The 24952-nt window shown below is 43.7% G+C and overlaps 1 protein-coding gene and 1 long non-coding RNA gene across 45 annotated transcripts in view; both read left to right on the plus strand.

Moving 5' to 3' along the window:
• Positions 1 to 256: 256 nt before the first annotated feature.
• The window catches only part of ALDH18A1 (aldehyde dehydrogenase 18 family member A1), a 58764-nt gene continuing 34068 nt past the window's right edge, over positions 257 to 24952 (plus strand). For 39 of the 44 annotated variants that reach the window (XM_083843298.1, XM_083843299.1, XM_083843263.1 and 36 more), the window contains exons 1-9: positions 342 to 483; positions 9156 to 9279; positions 12538 to 12761; positions 14347 to 14496; positions 14587 to 14691; positions 18231 to 18389; positions 19158 to 19248; positions 21725 to 21849; positions 23544 to 23688. In XM_083843298.1, the coding sequence (XP_083699424.1) occupies positions 9186 to 9279; positions 12538 to 12761; positions 14347 to 14496; positions 14587 to 14691; positions 18231 to 18389; positions 19158 to 19248; positions 21725 to 21849; positions 23544 to 23688 (1093 nt within the window). In that variant the 5' untranslated portion in view covers positions 342 to 483; positions 9156 to 9185. Of the gene's footprint in view, positions 484 to 4676; positions 5706 to 9155; positions 9280 to 12537; positions 12762 to 14346; positions 14497 to 14586; positions 14692 to 18230; positions 18390 to 19157; positions 19249 to 21724; positions 21850 to 23543; positions 23689 to 24952 lie in introns of those variants that run through there. The other 5 variants (XM_083843300.1, XM_083843271.1, XM_083843296.1 and 2 more) reach the window with 5 other exon arrangements.
• Positions 19255 to 20938, plus strand: LOC310902191. Its single transcript, XR_014586547.1, has 2 exons — positions 19255 to 19726; positions 20536 to 20938. It is a non-coding gene; the product is annotated as an uncharacterized lncRNA (long non-coding RNA).

A 24952-nucleotide genomic window follows, 5' to 3' on the forward strand; every position in this document is an offset into this window, starting at 1 on the left:
CTGGCGCAGCTCCGGGCCCTGCCTCAGGCAGCCCCGCCAGCGCCGCGCCCCGGGGGCCGCACGGGAGGCGCGAGGGGCCGTTTCCGCAGCGCTCGCGCTTGAAGGCGGCGCGGTGCCTGCAGCGGGAAGAATCGGTCAACGCGAGAGGAGACCCCAGAACGCACCTTCGGGCGCCTACGGCCGACGGGGAGCCGCGGCCCGGCGGGGGGAGCAGCCCGGGGCGGAGCCGCCGCCGCGCCAAGGGGTGGTGCGAGGACGGGGCCCCGCCGCAGCACCGCCCCCGCCCGCAGCAGCAGCAGCAGCTCGGCCGACCTCGGAGCGAGGCGGGAAGCGCCGTTGGCGGAGCCGCGTGGGCTCAGCCGCCGTCCCGCTCGGCCCCGGCTGTCCCGGAGCGCGCCTCCTGCCGCCGGCCCGCACCGCAGAGCGCCCTCCCGCCCGAGCGCCTCCCCGCTGCCGGAGCGCCGCCGCCAGGAGCCCGGCTAGGTTCGTGCGGAGCTCGGGCTCGGGGGCGGCTGGCGGGGCCGCAAGCGGTGCGGCGAGGCGAGGTGCGCGCTGCTGGCCGGGCCGGGCTGGGCCGCCCGGCGTCCGCTCCTCGCCGCGGTGGCCGCGCTGCCGGCGAGAAGCCGCGGTCGCGAGGTGCGGCCGGTGCCGGAGCCGGAGGAGCGGCCTGGGCAGGGCCCGCGGCCGCCGTGCTGCTGGAGGAGAGGCGCGGGGCGGGGCGGGGCGTGTGGCCGCGCCGCCTGCGCTTGAGCGCGGCGGGGATCCGGCGGCGTGCGGCCGGCGCTGGGCCGCGCTCGGCAGTGGGCCAGAGCGGCCCCTGCCCGGCCCCCGCCGGCGGCTTGTGGTCAGGAGCCGCTGCCGTGGCTCGCTGCGGGGCAGCGAGGGCTCCCGGGAGAGCAGTGAGCCAAGCCTTGCGGCGGTAGAGGTACGCCCCGTGGGGTGTGCCATGTGCTGCCTGCGTCTGGAGGCGCCCCATCCTTCCGGTCTCAGGTTTTCTTGAGACAAACGTGTAGGCTTTGTTTTAAATTTTCTTGATGGCCGCAGAGCATTGCTGCTACGTGGAGTCGTTAGCAGAGTGAAACTGCTGTTTGGATCTCTGCAAGCAGTAGACTAATCGATAAGAACTGTACTGACTTCGTTCTTCTGGAATTTTGCAAAAGCAGAGCTGTAGCACCTCGAGGCTTTCTCTTTCTTTGCCCATCTCTTATGCCTACAGAGAAGATTTCTCCATGCCCAAAGAAAACATTTAAACTCCCGTGACGCTTGCGTGAGACGTATGAGTTCTTACCTAGGTTTTGTCTTAATGCTTGGTGATAAGCCTGTGTTGGTTGCATAGCATTTCTTCACAGGATCAGTTTTTGTAAGAAGAAACCTGATAGCTCTCTGAAAGAAGTAATAAAACTGCAGATAAAGGAGACTTGATGACCAAAACTTACACAGATTTCACAAAACCCTCAGCAGCTGTCTCTGTACTATGAAGTCAAGGACAGTTTTATTTTCTGAAATGAAAAATAACTAAAATGCTTCCGTAAATGTTTGTACCTGTGTTGCCTCTGTACCCTTAAAAACACTGGGTACTTCAAAGTGTCTGCCTTCTTTCTGTCAGATTTGCTCTTGATAACACTGAAAAGCACCTTATAAAGGGTGAATGTTTTCTTCTTTCTGTTTTGTAGTATTTATATTTAGGTGCTTTAGAAAGCACGTTACCTTTTCTGTGTTTGTGTTGGTGAATGTTTTTTCCTTTAAGTTCTGTATGGATTTATTAGCTTGTGTGCTATACTGCTTTCCTCTTCTAAACTACTCTTTGCCAGGGTTGTTGAAAGTAGCAGAGTGATCTTCTCTCAGGCTTTTTCAGGTAATTTTTCAGGTGCTCTTCTTGCTGTTGTATTGGTAGGAATATGAAAGCGATGGTATTTTCACAATTTTCTACAGTATCCAGGGAAGAAAACAGCTGAGAGTCACTGTGGATGAAACTCTGAAACATCAGTTCAAGGTGTTAGTGGCAGTCAAAAAGCAAATAGAATGTTAGAAATTACCAGGTAAGGAATGAAGTGCAAAACGAATATATCATTTGATATATTCATTTATATCATCTGATATATCATTTGATGTATCGTGACCATATATATCATGCCACTATAAATCCATGCTCCGTCCAACTTTGGGTATCGTGTGCTGTTCTGGGCTCTTTTCTCTGGCTAACATGCTGTACTCTTTTGAGGTTAGTGGGGGAGTTCAAGGAAAAGCAGTGCACATGATCACAGGTACGAAATAGCTTTTGTTTAAGACCAGCAAGAGCATCGTAAACAGTTTTATTAGTGGCAGTGCCGTCTCAGGAATTGCTGTGTTTCTCTCCTGCTGGTGCTACTGCTCATGTGATTGTGTAGTCAGGTGGGTTGGTTGGTCTCTGACCAGAACATTAGTGATAAAGCTGAATGCTGGTTTAAGGAGTGGGATGGGAGCTGTAGCTTTGAGCAGGGGGGTTGGCAAAACTGACAATTCTGGTGACATAACTGTTTAGGAGCGACTTGAGCATTGCAGCCACAATTCACATGCAGGAATGAAAAGGTGCGTTGCAAGTCTGTAAGATACTAAGTGATGTGGAGAAGGTGGATAGCCCTAGTCACACAAAGGTGGAGACCAGGGGTGTGTTTAGGGAGTTTTAATTGTTTTCTTGTCACACCCATATACTTTATTTGGGCATCTGATGGAAACTGCTGTCATACCGATTTTTTGGGGGTAAGTTTTTCCCCATTAGGATTGGGCGTTGGCTTATCCTTGGTAGAAACCAAACGCCTTCTTTGTTCTCCCCAACCACAAAAGAATAGGTAAACACATCATTGTGAGGACAGAGAATAAAAAAGGAGAGGTAGGTAAAGGCTGAAAAATAAGGAACTGGAGGGAATGCCATCAGGATACTGATAAATGCTGTTTTAAGTGGTACTCTTCATGGAGAAGTGACAGGACAAGGACCTATAAATAAATCATACAGCTGGTGATTTTTCCCTGTCTTTCTTCTCAGGATGCTATTTTTTTCTGGCTTAAAGGCAGTTGGTAAACAGGTTCCACAATGGGGCCTTGGATACAGAGGGTATGAATAAATAATTTAGAAGGGAGAGAAACTGCATCTAATGCTTCTATAATACGTACTGGAGGAGCTGGTAGGGTACTAAATGTAGATGTCAGTCTTTGTCCTGGAATATTGAACAAGACTGTAGACTTCAGTTTATATTTTTCAAATTTATTTTCTTTATATCCTTCTGTTTCTCTGGCTACATTTACTCCTGAATATGAATGTGTGTCCAGGTGCTGAATTTTCATCTTGTCGTTTAGGACACTAGTGTCAGTATATTAGCCAGAGCTACTATAAAATCTTTATTCCGTCTCCGTTGCTTTCCTGAATTACTTTTGACACTCGTACAGCCTTGATTTGATGGCTGTAGGGAAACTGATACAGGACTGAGATGTTAGCTCTGTTGTCTTTAACAGCAGGTGGAATCTGGTGTTTCACTGTTTGGTGTTGAGAACAGGTTTTAGAGGAAAGTAGCCAGATTTGATCCAGGCAAGAGTAGAGTGGTGATGTTAAGAGGAGGGAAATAATTGAAAGATGCTAACTGACCCTGTCTCTAGGTTTCTTAGTGATGACTAGCACTTGATTGAATTTACCTGTGTCCTCATGTAGTAATCTAGTAACCTGGATTAAAACACCTACTCTTTCTTGTTTTTGTTTGTTTGTTTTTGTTTAATTAGAGAAAAATGCAAACCTTTTGCTTAGAGATATACCTACCTATACTTGTAGCAATTGTACCTAGGACTGAAGGTGGACTGTAGCATGCCGGCCTACGCATACTGTTACTGCCACCAGGATGGTTCTTTGGCTTTTTTTTTGAAGATGGAACTCTTCTTGAGATTTCTCAGTGTTCACTACCCTTAACTATCTGAAACCAGTTTTTCATCGCTGACTTCCTTATGTGTTTGCTGTACACTGAAGTAAATTAGCGCTCATCAGGCAGGAAATCTAGGATTCTTTGCTGTTAACAAGCATCCTTCTGTAAAAGCACTCAGTTTTGTTTGGTAAAGGAAATTACCAAACCAATACCATACCAATCATACCAATTCTTCCTTTATTTCAGTGTGTGAAGAGCAAAAGCAGCTCTTCAGTAGCTGAAGGCGTTGAGGGGAACCTGTTGCTTTTTATTTAGAAGCACGGTTCAAAGGAATTGCGTGTGCTAAAAAGTGGCCGGATCAATCTAAAATAAGGGCATTCCTGTTTCTTGTTATGTGTTTAAAAATCAAATTGAAGGCTTAGCAGCTAATTTTTTTTTCTATGTTATGCTATGATACATTGGCCTTGCTAATTGCTGTTCTGCCTCTTCTCTTGTGTTTGAGTCACCATCATTCTGGTGCTGTCTGTATTCTACATTTGTACATGTCAGGATTCTTTACTTTTGCTAATAACCGTAGTGGGGAGAAGGCGAAGCAGGGCATATGTGTGCTATGATGAAAACAAATTCCACTTCTAGCAAAGTGGAAATCTTCAGATAGCCTTCTAACAAAGTGGTGTCCATATAATTATTTGGGGGCTGGGGGGGGGGGGAGGAGTTTCTTTTCCTTTCCGTAGAGACAGTAAAATCTTAATGTCAGCTAATTGTGAGTTTGGTCTTCTGTAAATTCTTGAGACATAGAGGTTGTTGTGAGCTTCCCCATCCCTTGAGTATTGTTCACTCTTTGAAATTTTCTCCATGGATGTGAGACTTTCAGGTGAATTTGTTTCCTGATTCTAGAGGATGATGTGCTGAGAATTTAAACAGACAAACAAAACAAACAATGAAATACAACGACAGGGAAACCCCCACCATTTACTGTCTTGTAATGACATGAGAATTAGTGCTGGTGGAATTTGTCTATTGCAGTAGGAAAATAGGAATAGACAGTGGTAAAATAGGTGCAGACAGGAGGCAAGTATAACCAGTATCTGAGTTGAACTGAAGAACTGCTGTGAATTTTGTAATGCCTGTGAAGATGAGAAACTGTAGCATTTATGTTTTTTGCAAAATGTGGCGACAAGTGCTTTCTCCGTTAATTCAGAAGTGAATGTGAATAGGGCGTGGGAGGTAAATGAAGAGCAAAGCCAGCACTCTTGCCCTAGTGAAGAGGCTTGGGACACTGGAGAAAATAAAGAAGGTAGGGGCTGAAGGAGGTGAATCCACTCTCAAACGTTTGGCTACATAGACCCTTTCATCTCCTGTCTGCATCAGAGTGCAAACATCTCAGAACAGGGAGAACCGAGGTCAAGGGAAGCTGGATGGGGTGTTGCCTGGGCGGCCTGTGCCATGGGTGGGGCTGTCTGGACTGGTCTGGGACTAGACAGAAAACAGTTGTTAATGCTGTAACTGTAAAGCCCTGGATTTTGTGCTGCAACGTGGAGTAGAATTACATCATCTGCTGGGACAGCGGGATGGGAAGGTGTGCACGCTCGCTGGGAGGGATGAAGCCGCGGTCGCGGAGGTTACGTCAGCTGGCGGCCGGCCTTCAGCCTGTCGGTGCCGCGCTGATGTGGCTCGTGCTGCCGGGGATTGGCTGCGCCAGGCCGGCCGCCTCTGCCTGCCGCAGCCTGCGCGGAGCTCGGCCTCGTCTGCCTCCTGGCACCCTGCGGCTGCTGCTTCTCTTGGGCGGTGTGTCACGGCTTCGGCAGCAGGGGACAGGTACGGTGATCCAGGTGGATCTAAGTGTTTAGACAAGGGCTGGCACCTGTAGGTGTCACTGGTAACTCTGCAGCAAGTAATTTGCCTGCTGTTTTGTTTTGATAAGCTAAAATCCTGCCTGTGCTTGAGCAGGATCTGCTGCTTGCCTGTAGTGTGAATCGCTCCATTCCTTAGCTTGCCCTCTCTCCAGGCAGGCTGCTGGAGGTTCTAGTCCCGTCTCCAGTGCTGTTGCTGTACAATGCTGTCTGTGTTGCTTAGCCTGTTTATATATGAGATAGAACAAAACGGAGCAATGCTGAAATTGTGTGGACATCATCTTCTGCGGTACTTCAGGCTGAAAGTATTAGAGCAGATTTTGCAGGTCATGACAGGTTTTTATTCAGCTGTACGTGGCAATGGTTACGGACTGTCGTGACCACACTGTCCGGCTGGAATGTATTCTTGGTAGAAAAGAATTGCATGATATGTGTCCTCTCTGTGTATAAACTTCTATAAACTCTGTGTATAAATTTTATGTGTGTAGAGTTCTGGTCAGAGCTATTTGTGAACTGTTCTAAAGATACTTTATTTGAAGCTTTTCTTTATTTTAGTTCGTTCTCCTGAAATGGCTTCCCTCTGGGAGGGTTTCTTGTTTTTGAGTTAGACTAAGAGATGCAGATTTTTTTTTTTTCTTACAGAAGTTTTACTTTGTAAATTAACAGAGTTGTTTACATAACAAAAAGCCCCAAATGTTACAGAGGACTTTTTCTTGTGTTACGGTAAAGAATTGCTTCATTAAAATTGTGTGTTTTTTCCTGGGAACTTGATTTACATCTGCTTTGTTGCTTAAGTGTAGTACAGGATAACTCTTTCTATAGGAAAATGGTTTCTTTTTTTTTTTTTTTTTTCATATGTGGAATGTCCTGAACACTTAATTAAGATATGGGCCTTTATATATAAAACTGTGAAAAGTTTATTTAAACTTATTTTACCTACTTGCATTAAATGGGTGTGGACATCCCATGGACTTCTAGCTAACAGACTGAAAAAAAAAAATCCAGTGTCATAGATTGTTGTTGTTAAAGGCACCAATTTTAGGATTTGAGACCTCCATTCCACTTCAGATTTCCAGGGAAGGTGACTTAAGTCTCTTCACACTGATCTGGAACAGAATCCAAATGTATTGGGCTACTTAATAGCTCCTTAGAAATTACTAATTTCATAAAAACAAGCCAATAGTGATGCTATCTATGAGAGATAATATAAGGATAACTTTTCTTGGCTTGAAGGTATGATGAGAGTGGTATTTTTAAAAGACTGTTTTGGAGACTAGTTTGGTGAGATTAGGTTTTCTTAGCAATGACAAAAAGATTTAAAGTTAATGCTAGAGCTTTGTACCTAAATAATGCATTTTGCATTTCTTTTTATTGGACCCCCCACCCTCTAAGGCAGAATTTTTGAGGTAGTGGTGTGGGATGGTTTTTTTTTTGGTTTTATTTTTAACTTTTTAGCTTTTTGTTGTTGTTGTTTCTTACTGAACATTGGAAACAATCCTGGTATGGAAATACTGTAAATGATGCTGGAATGGAAAGTGAGCATTGAAATAAATTCTAAACCACTGTGGGGACTCAGTGTGGGGAGAGAAAGGAGTAGTTCTGCAACCTCAGGGAACTGTGGGTGTTTAGTCTGGAGAAAAGGAGGCTAAGGGGAGACCCTCCTACCCTGAAAGGAGGTTGTAGAGAGGTGGGTGTTGGTCTCTTTTCTCAGCTGACAAATGACAGGACATGGAAAATGGCCTCAAGTTGTGCTGGGAAGGTTTAGGTCAGATATTGGTAAGAATTTCTTCACAGAAGGGATGGTCGGGCATTGGAACGGGCTGCCCAGGGAGGCGCTGGAGTGGCCATTCCCGGAGGTGTTTCAGAGACTGTTTAGTGGTGGATAAAAGAGCTGCCCTTTGCCAGTCTGGGTTTTCAGGAGCTGTTGGACTATGAACATCCTCTGTTGGCTAAACTAAGAGCCTACTGGGAAGACAATGGCTGACACTGGATGGCAGGGTAAACTTCCAGGTAGGAGGGTCAAACAGACAGATACTTGGACAGTGGAAATTGTACCTCCTAGAGGCACATGCCTGAAATATCTGGTAAGTGACAGAGGACCTCTGGAGGGTTCAAGCAGGGAATGTCTGGTTGGTACCCTTCACCACCTCATTTAAATTTGCCCTGTTATGAGAAGGAATCTTTGACTACTTGCTCAGCTCTGTCATCTGCTCTGAGTCCTTTGTCTGCCTCATCCTTCCAGTGGTCAAGGCTGCCATTTCAGGTGAAATACAGAACTGGAGAGGCATGAAAGGTTAATGTAGTTAAAATGCCATGCTATCTGATCTTTACTAGCCAAAACAGAAGAATCATTACCTGCTGGTGCATGCCTCCTCTTATGTAGAAGTGTATACTTCGGTAAGGATTGTAATGAAGCATAGTAACGATAAACTGACACAGGGTAATTAAGCAACTTCAAGTGTTCATAGTGTTCATGTATGTGTAGGCCAGAACTGTCAGGCACTGTATTTGTCAAGGTAAGTGTAACAGCAGTTTTCTGATATAGTTGCTATGAGCTCTCTCTGTCTTCTCTTCAGTACACTCCCCCTGGCACAGCTTGTGCAATGTTGTTTGCCCTGTCTGGTCCAGTGGTGCAGAGGGATGGATTGAAAGCAAGTGAAGGAAGCAAAATTTCATAAAAGGGGAAGGAGAGGTTTCATGGCTAAGGCACAATCCAGGATAACTGGATTCATATTCATTACCGTTGTTTCCTTTGTGATACTAGGTGCATTACTTCAGCTTAGACCTGTAATAGGAAACTGCGTATTGTGTATCCCTCACTTACTGGGTACTCCCTCCAGTGGCTTTAGGGTTATAAGTATCTTGAGAACTTAAAAGTTCAGTCAAGGTAAACTAATGCCAAATACCTTGGAAATTGGTGTCCTTACTTGTAATCGGGGTTAATATCTTGCCATTTGGTAGTGATCAGTGAAAAATGAACCAGCATATCTTCTACACCGAAGAGGTCTGTGATTCATGAGAATTATATGCTCTGAGTAGATGCTCTCTTGTGAGGTGTACAGATGATCCAACTTGTCTTCAGTTTTTTTCCTCCAGGCTTCTTCATGGACAAAGTTACAACTTTTCTCCATTGTAGGTACATTCACTAATAGTCTATTACCTTCTTGGGGAACTCTGTTTTGTTCTTCATCTTTAATAATAATCTTCTGCCAGCAGGTAAGGAACAGGAGCCTTCAGATCTTCTAAGTCACAGTATGAGACTGAGGAGAATGGGCTTTCTGTTGCACAGGGAAATTGCATTAAGACTGTACAGGACGAAGAAGAGTTCTGTGGGGGTGGGTTGGTTGGGGAGGAGAGAAATACAGATGGAAATTCACTGATATTTAACCCCCCCACCCTTCCTTTTAACTTACAGATATCCTTGATTTGCAGAAGTCATCTCAAAATGTTGTGTCGAGCTGCTCTGAGCCCTCTTGTCCGTTCCCCTGGATGGTGCTTTGTGTTACCGCCACATGCCATCGCAGCCATTTCCCGTTTCTGTATGTATGAGAGAAAGCACACGTTTCTAATAATGTTAGTCAGTATGTGTCTGGGCGTGTCTATGCTTTTTCTGTGTTGGAAGTTAAATCACCTCATTAACATAATTCAAAACTTACAACCTCTGGAGTGAGCTGCAATTGAAGCTATACTCTCTTACTGTTACTTTCTTCCTTAACTGAGTATTATGGAGCTAGTGTCTTCAGAGGTTGTATTTCTCATTCTGACATATTTCAAGCAAAGAATCCTATTGTAAAAGCATTTCTGTTATTTTAAAATATAAAAATATTTTAAAATAACCTGATATGTTCATAGAAAACATGGTCTGATGATACCTGCTCCCCATCTACATTTTCAGTCTGCAGATGTCTTGAATAAGGCAGGTATTGCAAGGTGTAAAGCTAAAATTTCTTTGGTGTAGGTAAAAGTACAAACATGCTTGCAGGAAACCTGAGTATAAATACATAGGTGCCCTGTAGATAGTGGTTAGGAATATGACGTGTTTATTGTTGTTCCCTGTTCTGTTATGAAAATCTGACTTGAGAGGGTCATTCTCTATTTCAGACCCCCTAAACAACTAAAGAGTGAAGGCAGGGATAGATTGACTCTACTAGATCAAGACAGAATCTGGAATATTATGGAATAAAAATGTTAACTGTTTGTTACCAATGCATGCAAGATTTTCATTTCTCATTGGGTTAACAGTTCTCTTTTGTGCATATTCATATGGATTATTAAATCGTGAAAAATCCTTTTTTTTTTTTTTGAGATACAGCTCTGTTGGCTTCCACATTTGTAGCATCTCTAAATATACCACATTTTCCAAAATCAGTAAACTAGTCATAGTTAATGTTGTGAAAACTATTCCTTATCATTGACAATAGTCAGTATTCGGTATTGGAGCAACACTGGTTACTTCATCAGTTGCATTCTAAGGCTGAATTGAGAATTTATCACAGGTTTCCTTTGTTCTCCAATATTTCTGTTGTGATCCTGTTCAGCTTGTGTGTATTTTGAAATTCTGCATCTTTACTCCTGGGAAACAAGCCTCACGCAGGTTACACGAAAGGATCTGCAGTGCCACATACTTAAGTCTCACTTGCTTTCCCTTTTTTTAAGGAACTGAAATGGTAGATAAGGTACTGGATGTGAAAAAACAGAATGCTTAGAAACCGTTTTGTCCAAAATGTTGACAGGGTGGCTATATCAATTTCCCCCTAATTGCATATGAAACAAATTAGTGGATTTACATCATCAGAAATGTTTTGCATATATAACATTAGAGCTGATTTCACATCTCACTGTAGTGTAAAATAAATTTTAAAAGCGGGTTTACACAGTGATAGAGCCAGGTTAGCAATTAGGACTTAATGAAAGATGAATGAAATCTTCTGCTCATTCCAGAACGATTGCCTTTCTCCTTGCCTCTCTGAAAAATGTGATTTATCTTCAAATACTGGTTATCCCTCAACAGCTGCCTTCTTTTAAGCTTCTAAACCTTGGAGCTCTTGCTGAGAAAACCGAAAACACTTAAATTGTTTTTACTTTCTGGTCATACTGTGTGGGATAGACAAATACTACATAGTAATGTATAATACTGAAAGAATAGTTAAATTGGACTCTTTTACCTATTCTTCCATATATATACAGTACAGTCTTTATTCACGTTCACAACTATTCCTTCTTGAAAATGAGTGGCAAATTAAATTAATCTCCAAATTCTGTTTTCTACTTCATATAAAAATGTGGCATGTTGGCATAGCCCTCAGTTAGGATTATTTATTTAAGCTTCTTTTTTGTATATAATGAACAAAATAGGTTTATTATTTAAAACATTGTTAAATGCCAGGCTTCTCTTTTCTGTAGCACTGTGTTAATTCCTGTCTTACTTCAGCAGAAGTAACATCCAGAATACTCACTTGACATTATGATTGGATCTATTTTTTATTATAGAATACCAAAATTAAAGAGACCAAACAAATAAATAAAATCAGATGAACTCTGATCATAGCATAGGATTCAGTTTACTGTTTACCAAAAAAAGTCTCTACATCTTCAGATATTGCTTAGGACTGAATGTGTGCCATCTTTTGACTAGGATGCACTTTTGGCTATTTATGCTATATTCTGGGACCATTTTTTTTTGTTTGTAATAATGTCAGAAATATTCTTGCTTTTTTTTTTTTACTGTAACAATATTTGAGACTGTCTAACAGTTGAACTGGTTTAATGCAATTTCTGAACAGTATTGTGCAAAAAAATAGATGGAGAATAAGGCAATGTCATAAAAAATATTTTTAAAGTAATGTTGCTTATCACACTCCTCCTTATGCCTTTACACGCACTTTGACTGCAGATAATCTTATCTGTACCACTCCCTCTTCGGACACAATTCACTGGCTCTGCAAAACTTTTTACAAAGTATATTGGAAGTGCTTCCCATCTGCTTTCATGCCTTCAGCTTACCTTGGGACTTTGTGTGTGGGGGTCAACATCTTTGTCAATTAGAAAGTATCCAGACTGTTGCTTGTGATTTGTACCTTAACAGTCACTATTCTGACTAATGTGCTGTGCTGATGATAGTAGACTGGTTTGTCTTACAGTCCTTGGACAGCTTTTCGAAAACACAGATTTTGCTGAGAAATATTCCCTTGCACGTTGTCTTAAATGAGGTGCAAGCCTTGCACTTCTTGTATCTTACCCCAGTAGTGCTGTGACCGTTTCTGCTCCCTCCAATGCCTGTTTATCCTGTGGAAAGGTGACTAGCAGTTCTTATGTCCGTCATCCCCCTTCTGCTGCCCCCAGCTGAGCAATGCGAGAAAGTGTCTGACTTACAGACTGTAAGAGGTGTATTTCTTTTCTTTTCTAGCTTTCTGCAGTACAGGAAAACTCTCTAGCTGTATCTAATGAAGCATGGCAAATGAGTGCGTTTTTAAAGCTACCACGTTTATTTTTGTTGTGAGCTGTATGGGCTCTTTTACAGTGTCCTTCAGTTCTCTTTTCTAGATGCCCAGAGTCAAAGCTCTAACACATGGGATATTGCTTTATATACCTTAGCGAAAGTTAGCGCTGCTCAGAAATTATTCATTCTCACTTTATTTCAGTGATTTCAAAGATGGATTCTCATTCCCAGTCACTGAGAAGCGTGTATTGTGGGCTATAGCCTTGGAAAGGGAGGAAGCGTTACATGACTTAAGGGACTCAGAAGTCTGAATGAAACACTTAAAACTGTTTTTCTCTTCTTCTTTCTTTAACTGCAGATATCCCTCGCCATAATCAAAGATTAAGGAATGAATCCATCCGTTATTGGAGCAACATCCCATTTATCACCATGCCACTCAGCCGTGCACATGGCAAATCATTTGCACACCGCAGTGAGCTGAAGCATGCAAAGCGGATTGTAGTGAAGCTGGGTAGTGCTGTTGTGACTCGAGGAGATGAGTGTGGCTTGGCCCTTGGGAGGCTGGCATCTATTGTGGAGCAGGTAATTTTGTAACTGAAGTGGAATGGTTGTTTTAAGTTCAGAAACCTGGAGACTGTTGAATGGCAGAGAAGATTGTAGGAAAAAAAAAATCATAAAACGGTTATGACCTTTAAAAGAAATGTATTGGCCTTTCTCTTTTTCATCCCCTTGTTCTGTGGTAGTATACACCTTGTAACTCAGTAAATAAATAAGTATGGTGGGTTGACTCCAGCCAGCAGTTGAGCACCCATACAGATGCTTTTTTGCTTTCTGCTTCCCTCTCCCAGCCCCCACCACCAGTGGTAAGAAAATTGTAAGAACAAAAGCAAGAAAATGTAAGGGATGAAATAAAGGCAGTTTAATAAATGAAGGAAAGGGGAAAAGAAAAAAGTGTTGCAAAGGCAATCTGTTACTACCTCCCGCAAGCTGACTGACATCCAGCTAGTCCCGGCACAATGGCTGCTTGGAACGTCAGCTTCTTCCCTCCCTCACTGTCTGCTTTCATCTTTTGTTACCCTAGTTTTATTTATGAGGATGATGTTATATTGCATGGAATATCCCTTTGGCAGGTTCACATCACCTGTGCCAGCTGTGTCTCCTCTGAATTTCTTGCCCACCCTAGCCTATTTGCTGGCATGGGGCAGAGTAGGGAAAAAGAAAGCTTTGATGCTCTGGAAGCACTATTCAGCAATAGCCAAAACACTGGTGTGTTATCAACACTGTTTTAGTCTCCAAATCCAAAACAGTATCATATGGGCTTCTGTGGAGAAAGTTAACTCTGTCTCAGTCAGACCCAGCCCAGAAGGAGATACTCTGACAGTGAGGTGGTTTTTTTTATGCAACAGATAAGACATGACTCAGGCACTGGTTGGATCTTGTGGAAAGGTGGCACTGAAGTATATGAATTCTGTAGAAAGAGTAAAAGTTTCTTGATTACTTGAGCATTTGCAGATTTCTTCCAGTAAAAATCTTGAAACCTCATTACTTGTAGGAAAAGCTGATGGGATCAACAAACAGATTGGTCCTGCAAAATGAAATGAGGATTTTGGGGGGATTGGATGTGTCTTCTATGGGAAGTGAGGTTCGCATAACACATTATATTCTTGTAAGACATTTAGCTTTAGGACTTGGAAAGTAACTTGGCCAGATATGTGTCTGGATGAAGCAGTAAAAAGCTGTACTGTCAGAGTTAGCTCTACAGTAAAATAAAAGCTCTTGGAATGGATGGTAAATAAGAAAGTTGGGGATATGGCTTTTCTGTGCTTTATCTTTCATTATCTATGGCAATGAAAGTAGAGGGCCAAGGGTTATGGAAGTGTTGCTATGTAGTCTATATTGTGAAGGTTCAAGCATGACTCTGTCATAAAAACTGGTAGTGTGAAAAGAAAGTTTAGCAGAAGCTATGGATTGCATGCAGTCTTTTACATAGTTCCTAAGCGATTAGGAAGGTGTACAGGAGGGTGGTTGTCTTGCTTTGTGCATCCATGAATAAGCAGAATATTTCTGTCAGCAGGAATTGGTGAGCATGTGATAGCTGTAGTACCCAGAACTGTCAGGCTAGCAATGATCTTACTCTACATCCTAATTTTGTTCTCTGTACTTACAGGTGTCAATGCTGCAGAATCAGGGCCGAGAGATGATGATTGTTACCAGTGGTGCTGTAGCTTTTGGAAAGCAGCGATTGCGTCATGAGATCTTGCTTTCTCAGAGCGTGAGGCAAGCACTTCATTCAGGCCAGAGTCAGCTAAAAGATATGGTGAGTGGTTGGTGGCAGTCCCACTTTTCCTTGAGTGTTGGGTAGAACATATTCAAGTCACTGTCTAACAGCTATTCTTTATTTTTGTAGGCTATTCCAGTCTTAGAGGCCCGAGCCTGTGCAGCAGCTGGCCAGAGTGGACTAATGGCTCTGTATGAAGCCATGTTTACGCAGTACAGCATCTGTGCAGCTCAAGTAAGGGATTCCTTCTTTCCTAGGCTGACTTGCTACTTCAGTCAGTGATGGCGTTGTTAGCCGGCATGGGTTCATGAGAGGAAAGTCCTGTTCATCTAACATAATCATAGAACGGTTTGGTTTGGAAGGGACCTTAAAGATCATCTAATTCCAACCCCCTGCCATGGGCAGGGCCACCCTCCACTAGATCAGGTTGCCCAAAGCCCCATCCAACCTGGCCTTAAACACTTCCAGGGATGGGGCATCCACAGCCTCTCTTGGCAGCCTGTGCCAGTGCCTCACCACTCTCATAATAAAGAATTCCTTCCTTTTATCTAATTTAAATCTACCCTCTTTTAGTTTAAAGCCATACCCCTTGTGCTATCACTACACTCCCTGACAAAGAGTCCCTTCCCAGCTTTCCTGTAGCCCCCTTTCAGTAACTGAAGGCTGCTGTAAGGTCTCCCCGGAGCCTTCTCTTCTCCGGGCTGAACAACCCCAACTCCTTCAGCCAGCCTTCATAGGAGAGGTGCTCCAGCTCCTCCTTGACCATCCTTTTGGCCCCCCTCTGGACTCGCACTGATAGTAGGTCCATGTCCTTCTTGTCCTGGGGTCCCCAGAGCTGAACACAATACTCTAGGTGAGGTCTCACAAGAGCAGAGCAGAGGGGGAGAATCACCTGCTTTCACCTGCTGGCCACACTTCTTTTGATGCAGCCCAGGATATGCTTGGCTTTCTGGGCTGCAAGTGCGCATTGCTGGCTCATCTTGAGCTTCTTGTCAACAATCACCCCAAAGCGCTTCTCCTCAGGGCTGTTTTCTATCCATTCTCCACCCAGCCTGTATTTGTGCTTGGGATTGCCCTGGCCCAGATGCATGACCTTGCATTTGGCCTTGTTGAACCTCATGAGGTTCGCACAGGCCCACCTCTCAAGTCTGTCAAGGTCCCTCTGGATGGCATCCCTTCCCTCCAGTGTGTCAACTGCACCACACAGCTTGGTGTCATCAGCACATATGCTGAGGGTGCACTCGATCCCACTGTCCTTGTCACTGACAAAGACGTTAAACAGTGCCAGTCCCAATACTGACCCTGGGGAACACCAGGCATTACTGATTTCCACCTGGACATTGGGCCGTTGACCGCAACTCTTTTGAGTGCAACCATCCAGCCAATTCCTTACCCACCGAGTGGTCCATCCATCAAATAAACGTCTTTTCCAATTCAGAGTCAAGGATGTCGTGGGGAACAGTGACAAATGCCAAATGCTTTGCACAAGTCCAGGTAAAGGATATCATTTGCTCTTCTGCTATCCAACAATGCTGTAACCACATCATAGAAGGCCACCAGATGTGTCAGACAATAATTTTCTTTTATGACAAGGTCACTCGCCTAGCTGACCAAGGGCCAGTTCTGGATTTCAGCAAAGCTTTTGATACTGGTTCTTATAGTATCCTGGACAAAATGTCCAGCATGCAGCTAGATAAATACATAATACAGTGGGTGAGCAATTGGCTGACAGTTTGGGCTCAAAGGATTATAGTAAATTGGGCTACATCAGGCTGATGACCAGTCAGTGGTGGGGTTCCACAGAGCTCCATTTCAGGGCCAGTTCTCTTTAAAATTTTTATAAATTATCTGGATGCATGACTCAAATGCATATTTATTTTTTTTTTTTTACAAAAGAGGGCTACAAAGCTGGTGAAGGGTCTAGAGGACAAGACATATGAGGAGCACTTGAGGTCCTTTGGCTTGTTCAGCCTAGGGAAGAGGAGGCTGAGGAGAGACCTCATGGTGGAATATAGTTTCCACCTGAGGGAAGCAGAGGGGCGGGCGCTGATCTTTGCGCTCTGGTGACAGTGACAGGACCCAAGGGAACGGCATGGAGCTGTGAGGGTCAGGCTGGGTGATAGGAAAAGGTTCTTCACCGAGAGGGTGGTCAGGTACTGGGACAGGTTCCCCACGGCAGAGGTCACGGCACCGAGCCTTCCAGAGTTCAAGAAGCATTTGGACAACACTCTCAGATGTATGGTCTGATTTTTGGGTGGTCCTGCCTGGAGCTAGGAGTTGGATTCGATGATCCTTGTGGGTCCCTTCCGGCTCAGGATATTCTATGATTTGCTTTTTTCCCCATGTTTTATATGCTACAGTCTCTACTGTTGCCTTGTATTTCCATTGCAGTCCCACTTTTGGGGCTTATTGTAGCATAAGCAGTATTTCATACAGGATTGTCTTGCTAAGTATTTATGAAATGGAACTATCTATTGGCAAGGTGGAGCCCAAACTCCAGAAAGAAAAAGTGTATCCTGCTCTTCTGTACAGAGTGTTTTGGTGGGTTGTTTTGTTTTGTTTTGTTTTTTCCTGTTAAAGTCTCCTCACAGAAACTGAAGTTGGTGATCCAGAGGGAGAATTTAAAAATCCCAAGTGGCCGAACCACCGTGTGTTCTATAAAGCTGGTAGAAGCATATATTAACACTCCAGGACTTGCTGTCCATCTGCTCCTCAAGTCTTTTTAACTTGTGGGTGATGGTATCCCCAGCCTGGGTCTTCTGTCTATACTGAATGCTGCTACTGTGTTAATTGGACTACTCTTAAACAGCAGCACAAGAATGATACACAAAGTCGTGAAGCATTCCATATTTTTGGAATGGCAGAAAGCTGTGATGGGGAGGTTCAAACTGGAAAAATGTCTTTACCGTGAGGGTGGTCAATCACTGGAACAGGGTGCCTAGCAAGGTGGTTGATGTCCCATGCCTGTCAATGCCCTTAATAAGATGCTTTAGCTTTTGTGTAGCCCTGAAATGGTGAGAACTGGTGAACTTGATGACCAGTTGGACTCGATGATCTTTGAAGGTCCCTTCAAACTGAATTATTCTATTCTGTTCTCAGCAGTCTTTGCTTACCTTAAATACACTGAGAACACAGAGTCACATCAACTATAAGGCCCTATTTGTTTAGACGCTTAATGAATTTAAGAGCCTAGTATAAAGTCTCTCTTGGAGGAATTCCTCCCCATAATACAGTATAACTGATACCACTAAAATGTTTACAGTATAGCTAAAATTACCATAGACTGCACTGGATTATAATCTTGTTCAAGTCTATAGACAGCTATCATTCCTTTGATTTAAGAGATAATTTCATTTCTACCAAAAAGTCAGTGCACACGTTGATTCCAAATGTTGTAACATTTGCATAATGGAATTATTTACCTAGTTCTCAAATGTCCAGTGGCAAAGTAAAAACGAAAAATGGCTTTTAATGGTTATCATCGACATCTGTGTTCTGCTTATATGTGTTTTTTTTTCCAAGGTGATTCCTGAAGCCTCTGATCTGTTTGCTTGAAAAAGGCCATTATAGGCTCCAGTAGAAGTTGTCATACAAACCTGAAAACGTTGTGGAAAGAATATTTCTCATTTCCATTCTCTATCTTTTAAATGTGGCTTATGATTTCTTGTAAACCCAAAGGGCTTGATTGGTCCATTATGTTACTATGTATGTTTATATTTTTCTCAGGATAAGTGATAGGCTAAGTATATATTACGTCTTTTTCCTCCTTTTAGATTTTAGTCACCAACCTGGATTTCCATGACGAACAGAAGCGTCGGAACTTAAATGGAACATTACATGAACTTTTAAGAATGAATATTGTCCCTATAATTAACACTAATGATGCTGTTGTTCCACCTCCAGAGCCGAACAGTGATCTGCAGGGGGTAAATGTGGGTAAAGTATTGCAAGGGGGTGGATTCTGCTTGTAGATTGTACAGCACTAATTTGTAGTTTACTAACACTGTAATCGGGGACCTCTGGAGCCTGCAGCAGGGAAACAAACGCAATTAGTAATGTGGACAGAGGGACCAGAAAACTCTGCTGACCTGTCTGTCTGCTTCTAGCACAATACAGTGCTGTGGGTTAGAAGAAGGGCAGATATTATCTGTTCTGCCAAAAGCAAGTATGCCTGGTTTGGTTTACACAGAATATTTGAGGTTGAAAGGAACTTCTGCAGACATCATGTTTCAGAGCACTGGAACAGGCTGCCCAGGGAGGTTGTGGAGTCTCCTTCTCTGGAGATATTCAAGGCCTGTCTGGACGCCTACCTGGGCAACCTGCTCTAGGGAACCTGCTTTGGCAGGGGGGTTGCAGTCAATGATCTCTTGAGGTCCCTTCCAACCCTTACAATTCTGTGATTCTGTGAACACCTGTGCTTATAGCATGGTCAGTTAGTACCTCTAGTTCTTTCATTGGGCACCAAGGTGAAGAATGTGGGTACTGATCTGACTGCGTGTTGTTCTGATACTGTTTGACTGTGTTCCAAAAGACTACTTAATTTCATGAAAAAATCATCTTCTAAGAGTTTTTAGTGGGTAGAACCAAAGCAGTTCATAAGGACTTGGTAGTGCTGAGGTAGCTTGCTTTTGTATGTTGTAGCCAAATTTCCCAGTTCTTCCCACTATTCAGTGTTCTTGACCTGTGTGTATTCATTGCAGGTGATTAGTGTGAAGGATAATGACAGTCTGGCAGCACGACTGGCCGTTGAAATGAAGACTGATCTCCTGATTGTTCTCTCAGATGTAGAAGGTTTGTGAGACATTTCTTTACCACCTGGCAGAAAAACATGTCCTCTGCTTCTGTTCCTCTGGCACTCGGTAGGACTAATGCAACTACTCAGAGCTTCAGTTAGTTCATTTAATCACCCAGCTTTTAGGCTGTAGGGTGTGCCTGGGACTGCTCTCTGAAATGATGGGTAATAGCCAGCACGCCTGAAGGGGGTGTGCCCCATGAACTGCTCTGCCTGGTGGCCAAGCTTCAGGAGGAGCTAGGGAGACTGAGAAGCATCTGGGAGCCCAAGAAGGTGGTAGATCGATGGATCTATGCTCTCCCTGTCTGGAACACACATGCCAACTTAGAACAACCACTGCTGATGTGGATCCAGTATCTGATCCGCATCAGGATAAAGGCAGCAGCTAGAGGGGGACACCAAGGAGTTGAAGCAAGTTACTACGTGGAGCTGTAAGAGGAGCCACTGCTTGCACAATCAGCTTCCATTACAAAACAGGTATGAGGCTCTGGGTGTTGTTAGACAATGGATGTGAAAAGAAGGAAGAAGGGGTTTCTGTGCGAGTTCCACCAAGGTCAGATCAACCAGCTCCTTGTAGCAAATGCAGGATCAAGGCCAGTGTTGTGAAGAAATAGTGCCAAGTTATAGTCACAGGTGACTGCCTTCTGAAGGGAACAGAGGCTCCCATCTGCAGACCAGACCATCTTTATTGAGAGCTTTTCTACCTGCCTGGGTCTTGGATCCGGGACATTGCTAGCGAGCTTACGAGCTTAGTTCAAACCAGATTATTCCCTACTCCTGCTCTTTCACGTGGGTACCAACAAAGTTGCAGCAAGAAGTCTGTGTTCAATCAAAATAAATTTCAGGGCCCTGGGAAGATAGCTAAAGGATTCAGAAGCACGGGTTATCGTCTAGCATTTTGGGATATGTTAAACACAGCATAGCCAGCTGGTCAACAGAGGTGATTCTCCCACTGTATTTAGCATTGGCGAAGCCTCTCCTTCAACATTGTGTGCGATTCTGGGCTCTACAATATAAAAAGAATGTTAAGATCCCTGAAAGCGTACAGAGGAGGGCAACAAAGCCGGTAAAAGGAGTGGAAGGCACGCCCTGTGTGGACGCTATGGTACTTCTGCTAGCTCCTCAGGATTGTATATAGTCATGAGTAATACTCCTGATTCTAAATACATAGTCTGTCCCTGCATATAAGCCGAACACTATTCTACAATCGTTTGCTTCTTCTGGCAGTGGATTCTGTCTTTCAGTGATTTATGGGTACTTTACATGTCCTGGATATTGCTTTCCAGATATCTGGAGCTTGCTAGCTTTTCTGTCTCCCAGACGTGTGGCTGATAGTGGTCTAGTCTTGTGAGCTGTGCTGCCGTGAAGTCTGTCACCTGTTGATGTTGAAGGTACTTTTCTGGAAAGAGGAAGGTAGTAGGTAGAGTTTCACACCAGGACATCAACAAAATCATGTAGTCTTTTTATCATCTCCAGACGTGTTTCCTTCGGTGGCTTCTGGACTTTGGTCCATATTGTAGGCCCTGAGAAGGAAGGAGGCTGGCTTTTCATAACCACAGTTTCTTCCATCTGTTTCAGATGGATTTCATGGTTGATTCTAGTTGAAATGACTGCCTCAGAAAAAAAAATAACAAAAATGATAGTCCAAACAACTTATAAAAAATAAAAATAAAAAAACAAACAAAAAAACACACTCCCATTTCCTCACAGCTTATTCATTTGATGTGGTATTTTCTTTATGGAAAGAAGTGTCCTTTCCTTCTCAAGCTATCAAGGAAGAGCTCAGGTACTCTTCACTTGTGCACTTTAATCTGTGACACATTTGTTCGCATAGAACTTCTGGGAAGTTTGGTGGTAGAGTTTAGGGTTTACATGTTAGGCAAACAGAAGTATTACTCAACTCAGAACATAGTTAAATAAAAGTACAATATTTATTTAAAATGAATAAGTGTGTGTCTATAGTCTTGTGTCCTTTCTTTGCAGAACTCAATATTTAGCCTTCATACATGTTTCTAAGTTGCCCGGTTTATCAGTGTACAACACAGCATTCAGGAATATCATCTGAGATTTTAGGTGAAGAGGACTGTCCTTTGTTCAGTTGTGCACTCTTGTGTGTCAGCCCTGATTCTGAACCGTATAAAAGCTGGAAACTTCTTTTCGGTTTTCTTTCAAACCTCACTGAAATGTGGGTACTTCCCAGCGTACGTGATACTATTCAGCATGTGGATATTCTGTTGCCTCATGCTAACTACAATTCCGGTGAAGTTACACATCTTGAGCCTGCATGTTAGTGTTTCATCCTTTCAGTTCCACAAAAGGAGGGTTCAGTGGAAGTTTTGAATCCTGTAAAGTGGAATATAGGTTTTTAGCCTCAAAGGCTTTATTTATTTTTCACTTCGGAATAGAACACTTTGGAACAGTGAGCTTTGGAACAGAAGATATGTAACATTAACAGTTTTTTATTATTCATTTCAGGACTCTTTGACAGCCCTCCAGGATCTGATGATGCAAAGCTCATTGACATATTCTACCCAGGAGACCAACAATCTGTGACATTTGGAACCAAATCCCGGGTGGGAATGGGAGGCATGGAAGCCAAGGTAGAAATGTAGAACACTTATTCTCTTATTGAGAGGGAAAGGGAGATGTGGAAAGGGGACTTGATAATACAAGATTGAGAGGAGTGGCCGATAGAACAGATAATTGTGTTGCCATTCAGAGGAACCTTGACAGGCTGCAGATGGGGGCAGGCAGGAACCTTTTGAAGTTCAGTAGAGGGAAATGCCAAGCCCTACCCCTAGGGAGGAACAACTCTCTTCAGCAGCACTGGTGGTTGTATGTCTGGGCTCAGAAGGTCTTTGGAGTTCAATCCAGTTGTCAGCTGGTCACAAGCAGCGTTCTAGAAAGTTGCCTGGCAGAAAAGGACTTGGGGGTGTTGTGCTGGTCAACAGCTCGTTGAACAGTAGGCAGCGGTATGCCCAGGAGGCCAAGATGGCCAATAACATCCTGGCTTGTACTAGAAATAGCGTGACCGGCAGTACAACAGAAGTGATGGTCCGTCTGTGCTTGGCACTGGTGAGACCGCACCTTGAGCACTGTGCTCGGTGTTGGTCCCCTCGTGTGACGGTTTTACCTTGCTAGACAGCTGAACTCCACCACAACCACTCTCTTGCTCCCCCTCCTCAGAAGAGGAGGGGGAAGAAGAGAAGGAAAGAAACAACTCACGGGTTGAGGTAAGGATAATTTAACTAAAGAAAAAAAATAATTATTAAGGAAAAATTATTATTAATTAATTAGTCTGACTAAAGGGAAAAAAATAAAAACGACAGGCAAAGGCTGTGTGGAAGTGCAGGGGAAAGAAATTACTCTCTACTTCCCACAAACGAGCGATGCTTGTCCACGTCCTTGAAGCAGGGCCTCAACACACAGACGTTTTCACAATGAGAGCCCACCCCTCCCTTCTTTTTCTTTTTTCCACCTTTTATTGCTGAGTGTGACATCATAGGGTATGGAATATCCCTTTGGTTGGTTTAGGTCAGCTGCCCTGGTGATGTTCCTTCCTCGCCTTTTGCCCGCCCCCAGCTTGCTGGCTCTGGGAGGTGTTAGAGGGAGTCCTGATGCTGTGCCGGTATTGCTCAGCAGCAGACACGACGCTGGTGCGATACCGGTGCTGTTCTAGCTACAAGCGCAGAGCACAGCACTGTATGGGCTGCTGCAGGGAAAGTTAACTCCATCCCAGCCAGACCCAGTACATCTCACTACAATAAAGGTACTGAGTTTCTGGGAATACACTCAGAGAAGAGCAGCAAAGCTGGCGAAGGAACTAGAAAACGACGTGAGGAACAGCTAAGGGAGCTGGGATTTAAGTCTGGAGAGAAGGCGGCAGTGGGGAGGCCACATTGATCTCTACAGCTACTGAAAGGAGGTTGTAGCAAGGTGTCAGTCTCTTTTGTCAAGTGACAAGTGATAGGGTGTGAGGGAATGGCCTCAAGTTGTGCCGAGGGAGGTTTAGGTTGGCTATCAGGAAGCATTTCTTCATGGAAGGGGTGGTTAGACGTTAGAACAGGCTGCCCGAGGAAGTGGTAGAGTCCCCATCCTTAAAAATATTTAAGAGACATGTGGATGTAGCACTTAGGGATATGGTTTAGTGGTAGAATTAGGTCGATGGTTGGACTCAATGGTCTGAAGGGTCTTTTCCAACGTAAGTGATCAAAGTGGAGCAAGAATTCTTGTTGAGCATGGGGATTCAAATAACAAGTGCATTTTCGGGAACTGGCTCTATCCTTCATTGCAGGTGAAAGCAGCTCTGTGGGCCCTCCAAGGAGGCACCTCTGTAGTGATTGCAAATGGAACCCACCCAAAGATCTCGGGTCATGTCATCACAGATATTGTGGAAGGGAAGAAAGTTGGAACTTTTTTTTCAGAGGTAAAACCTGCAGGTGAGTACGGAAGTAACATGTACATTGGGAGCTGTAGAGATTTCCTGAAAGTTTAGGGTCGAAATTTGGCTAGGCCTGCCTGTTCAACAGATGGGAAACTACGCTCTGCTTGACAAACGGCTTTTGAAAGGTAATTTTTAATGTTGGAATAGAACATCTTGAATCCTCTGCTTGGGTTCCTTCCAGCTGATGACTTGCTGCATCAGACAATTACAAATATGGTGAACAGCAAAAGTAAAGGTGAAATCTTACTGCGACCCTTCCTCTACCATGGAACGTGGTTACTCCCATTCTTTCTTTTGTCTTCTGTCTTCCAAAACACACTTTAAATATTCAGGTAACTTTTTAAAATGAACTCTTATCTCCTTACGTGTGTCACTTCTTTTCAAAGAACACGAAAATACATTCTACTTTATAAAGTATGACCTCGCTTTAAAAAGCTGTTTTAACACTCCTTAATTAAGTCTTCTTAATCAAGTGTCCGCTACTTCTTTTCTTACCTCCTGTTATTTTCCTTAACGTGGGAATTCCCGCTCTGGCAATTTCTGTAGGACGCTTCTGAAATAGAAGTCCAGGCATATTAGTCACATTCAAGTCATCTGTCCTACAGACAATTTCAAGAGAGTTAAAAATGAAAACGTAGCTTCTCCGTGAGCTACTTGAGAACTCCTTAGTGAAATGCTGCGTGAGCCTTTTGACTTGTTACTTCTGTTTCTGTTTCAAAACTTGTTCTGTATCATTTCAGTTTGAGACAGGTTCTTTGATATCCATGCCAAGAAGAAAACCTTTCTTCTGTAGGAACGCTTCAGTGTGCACAGGGAGAGGCGTGGAGAGAGCAGCTATTCTGCAAGCTGTTACTCAGGCCGCTTTTGGCTCCCAGTACTATTTGTACATTCCCATGTTGTTTTGCAATGTTTTCTCTTTTCGTTAGTTGTCTAATTAAACTTTTTCAAAGGATGCCTTCCTGTTTTCAGTTTTCTCCTACGCCCTGAGATTTAGCCGTCCTTGTATTCTTTTGCTCTTTGTCAAGTCTCTTTAATACAAGCTGTATGCAGCTTTGATACAAGCTTGTTTGTCCCCTGTGACCTGGATGATCTTGCTGAATCTCCGTGATGCCTTGAAAAGGGCTATGCTCGGGGACCGTGGCAGCATTTTGGTATCTGATACAGATTTTCTTGTTCTGGCATACAGTAAATTTCTTTGATATGTCTATTAAGACCGTACCTGTTTTCCTGCTTTGAGTAAGGAGTTGGAAGATGAAAGG

The sequence above is a fragment of the Anser anser genome, assembly GCF_964211835.1.
Source record: "Anser anser genome assembly, chromosome: 7".
Classification (NCBI taxonomy): domain Eukaryota; kingdom Metazoa; phylum Chordata; class Aves; order Anseriformes; family Anatidae; genus Anser; species Anser anser.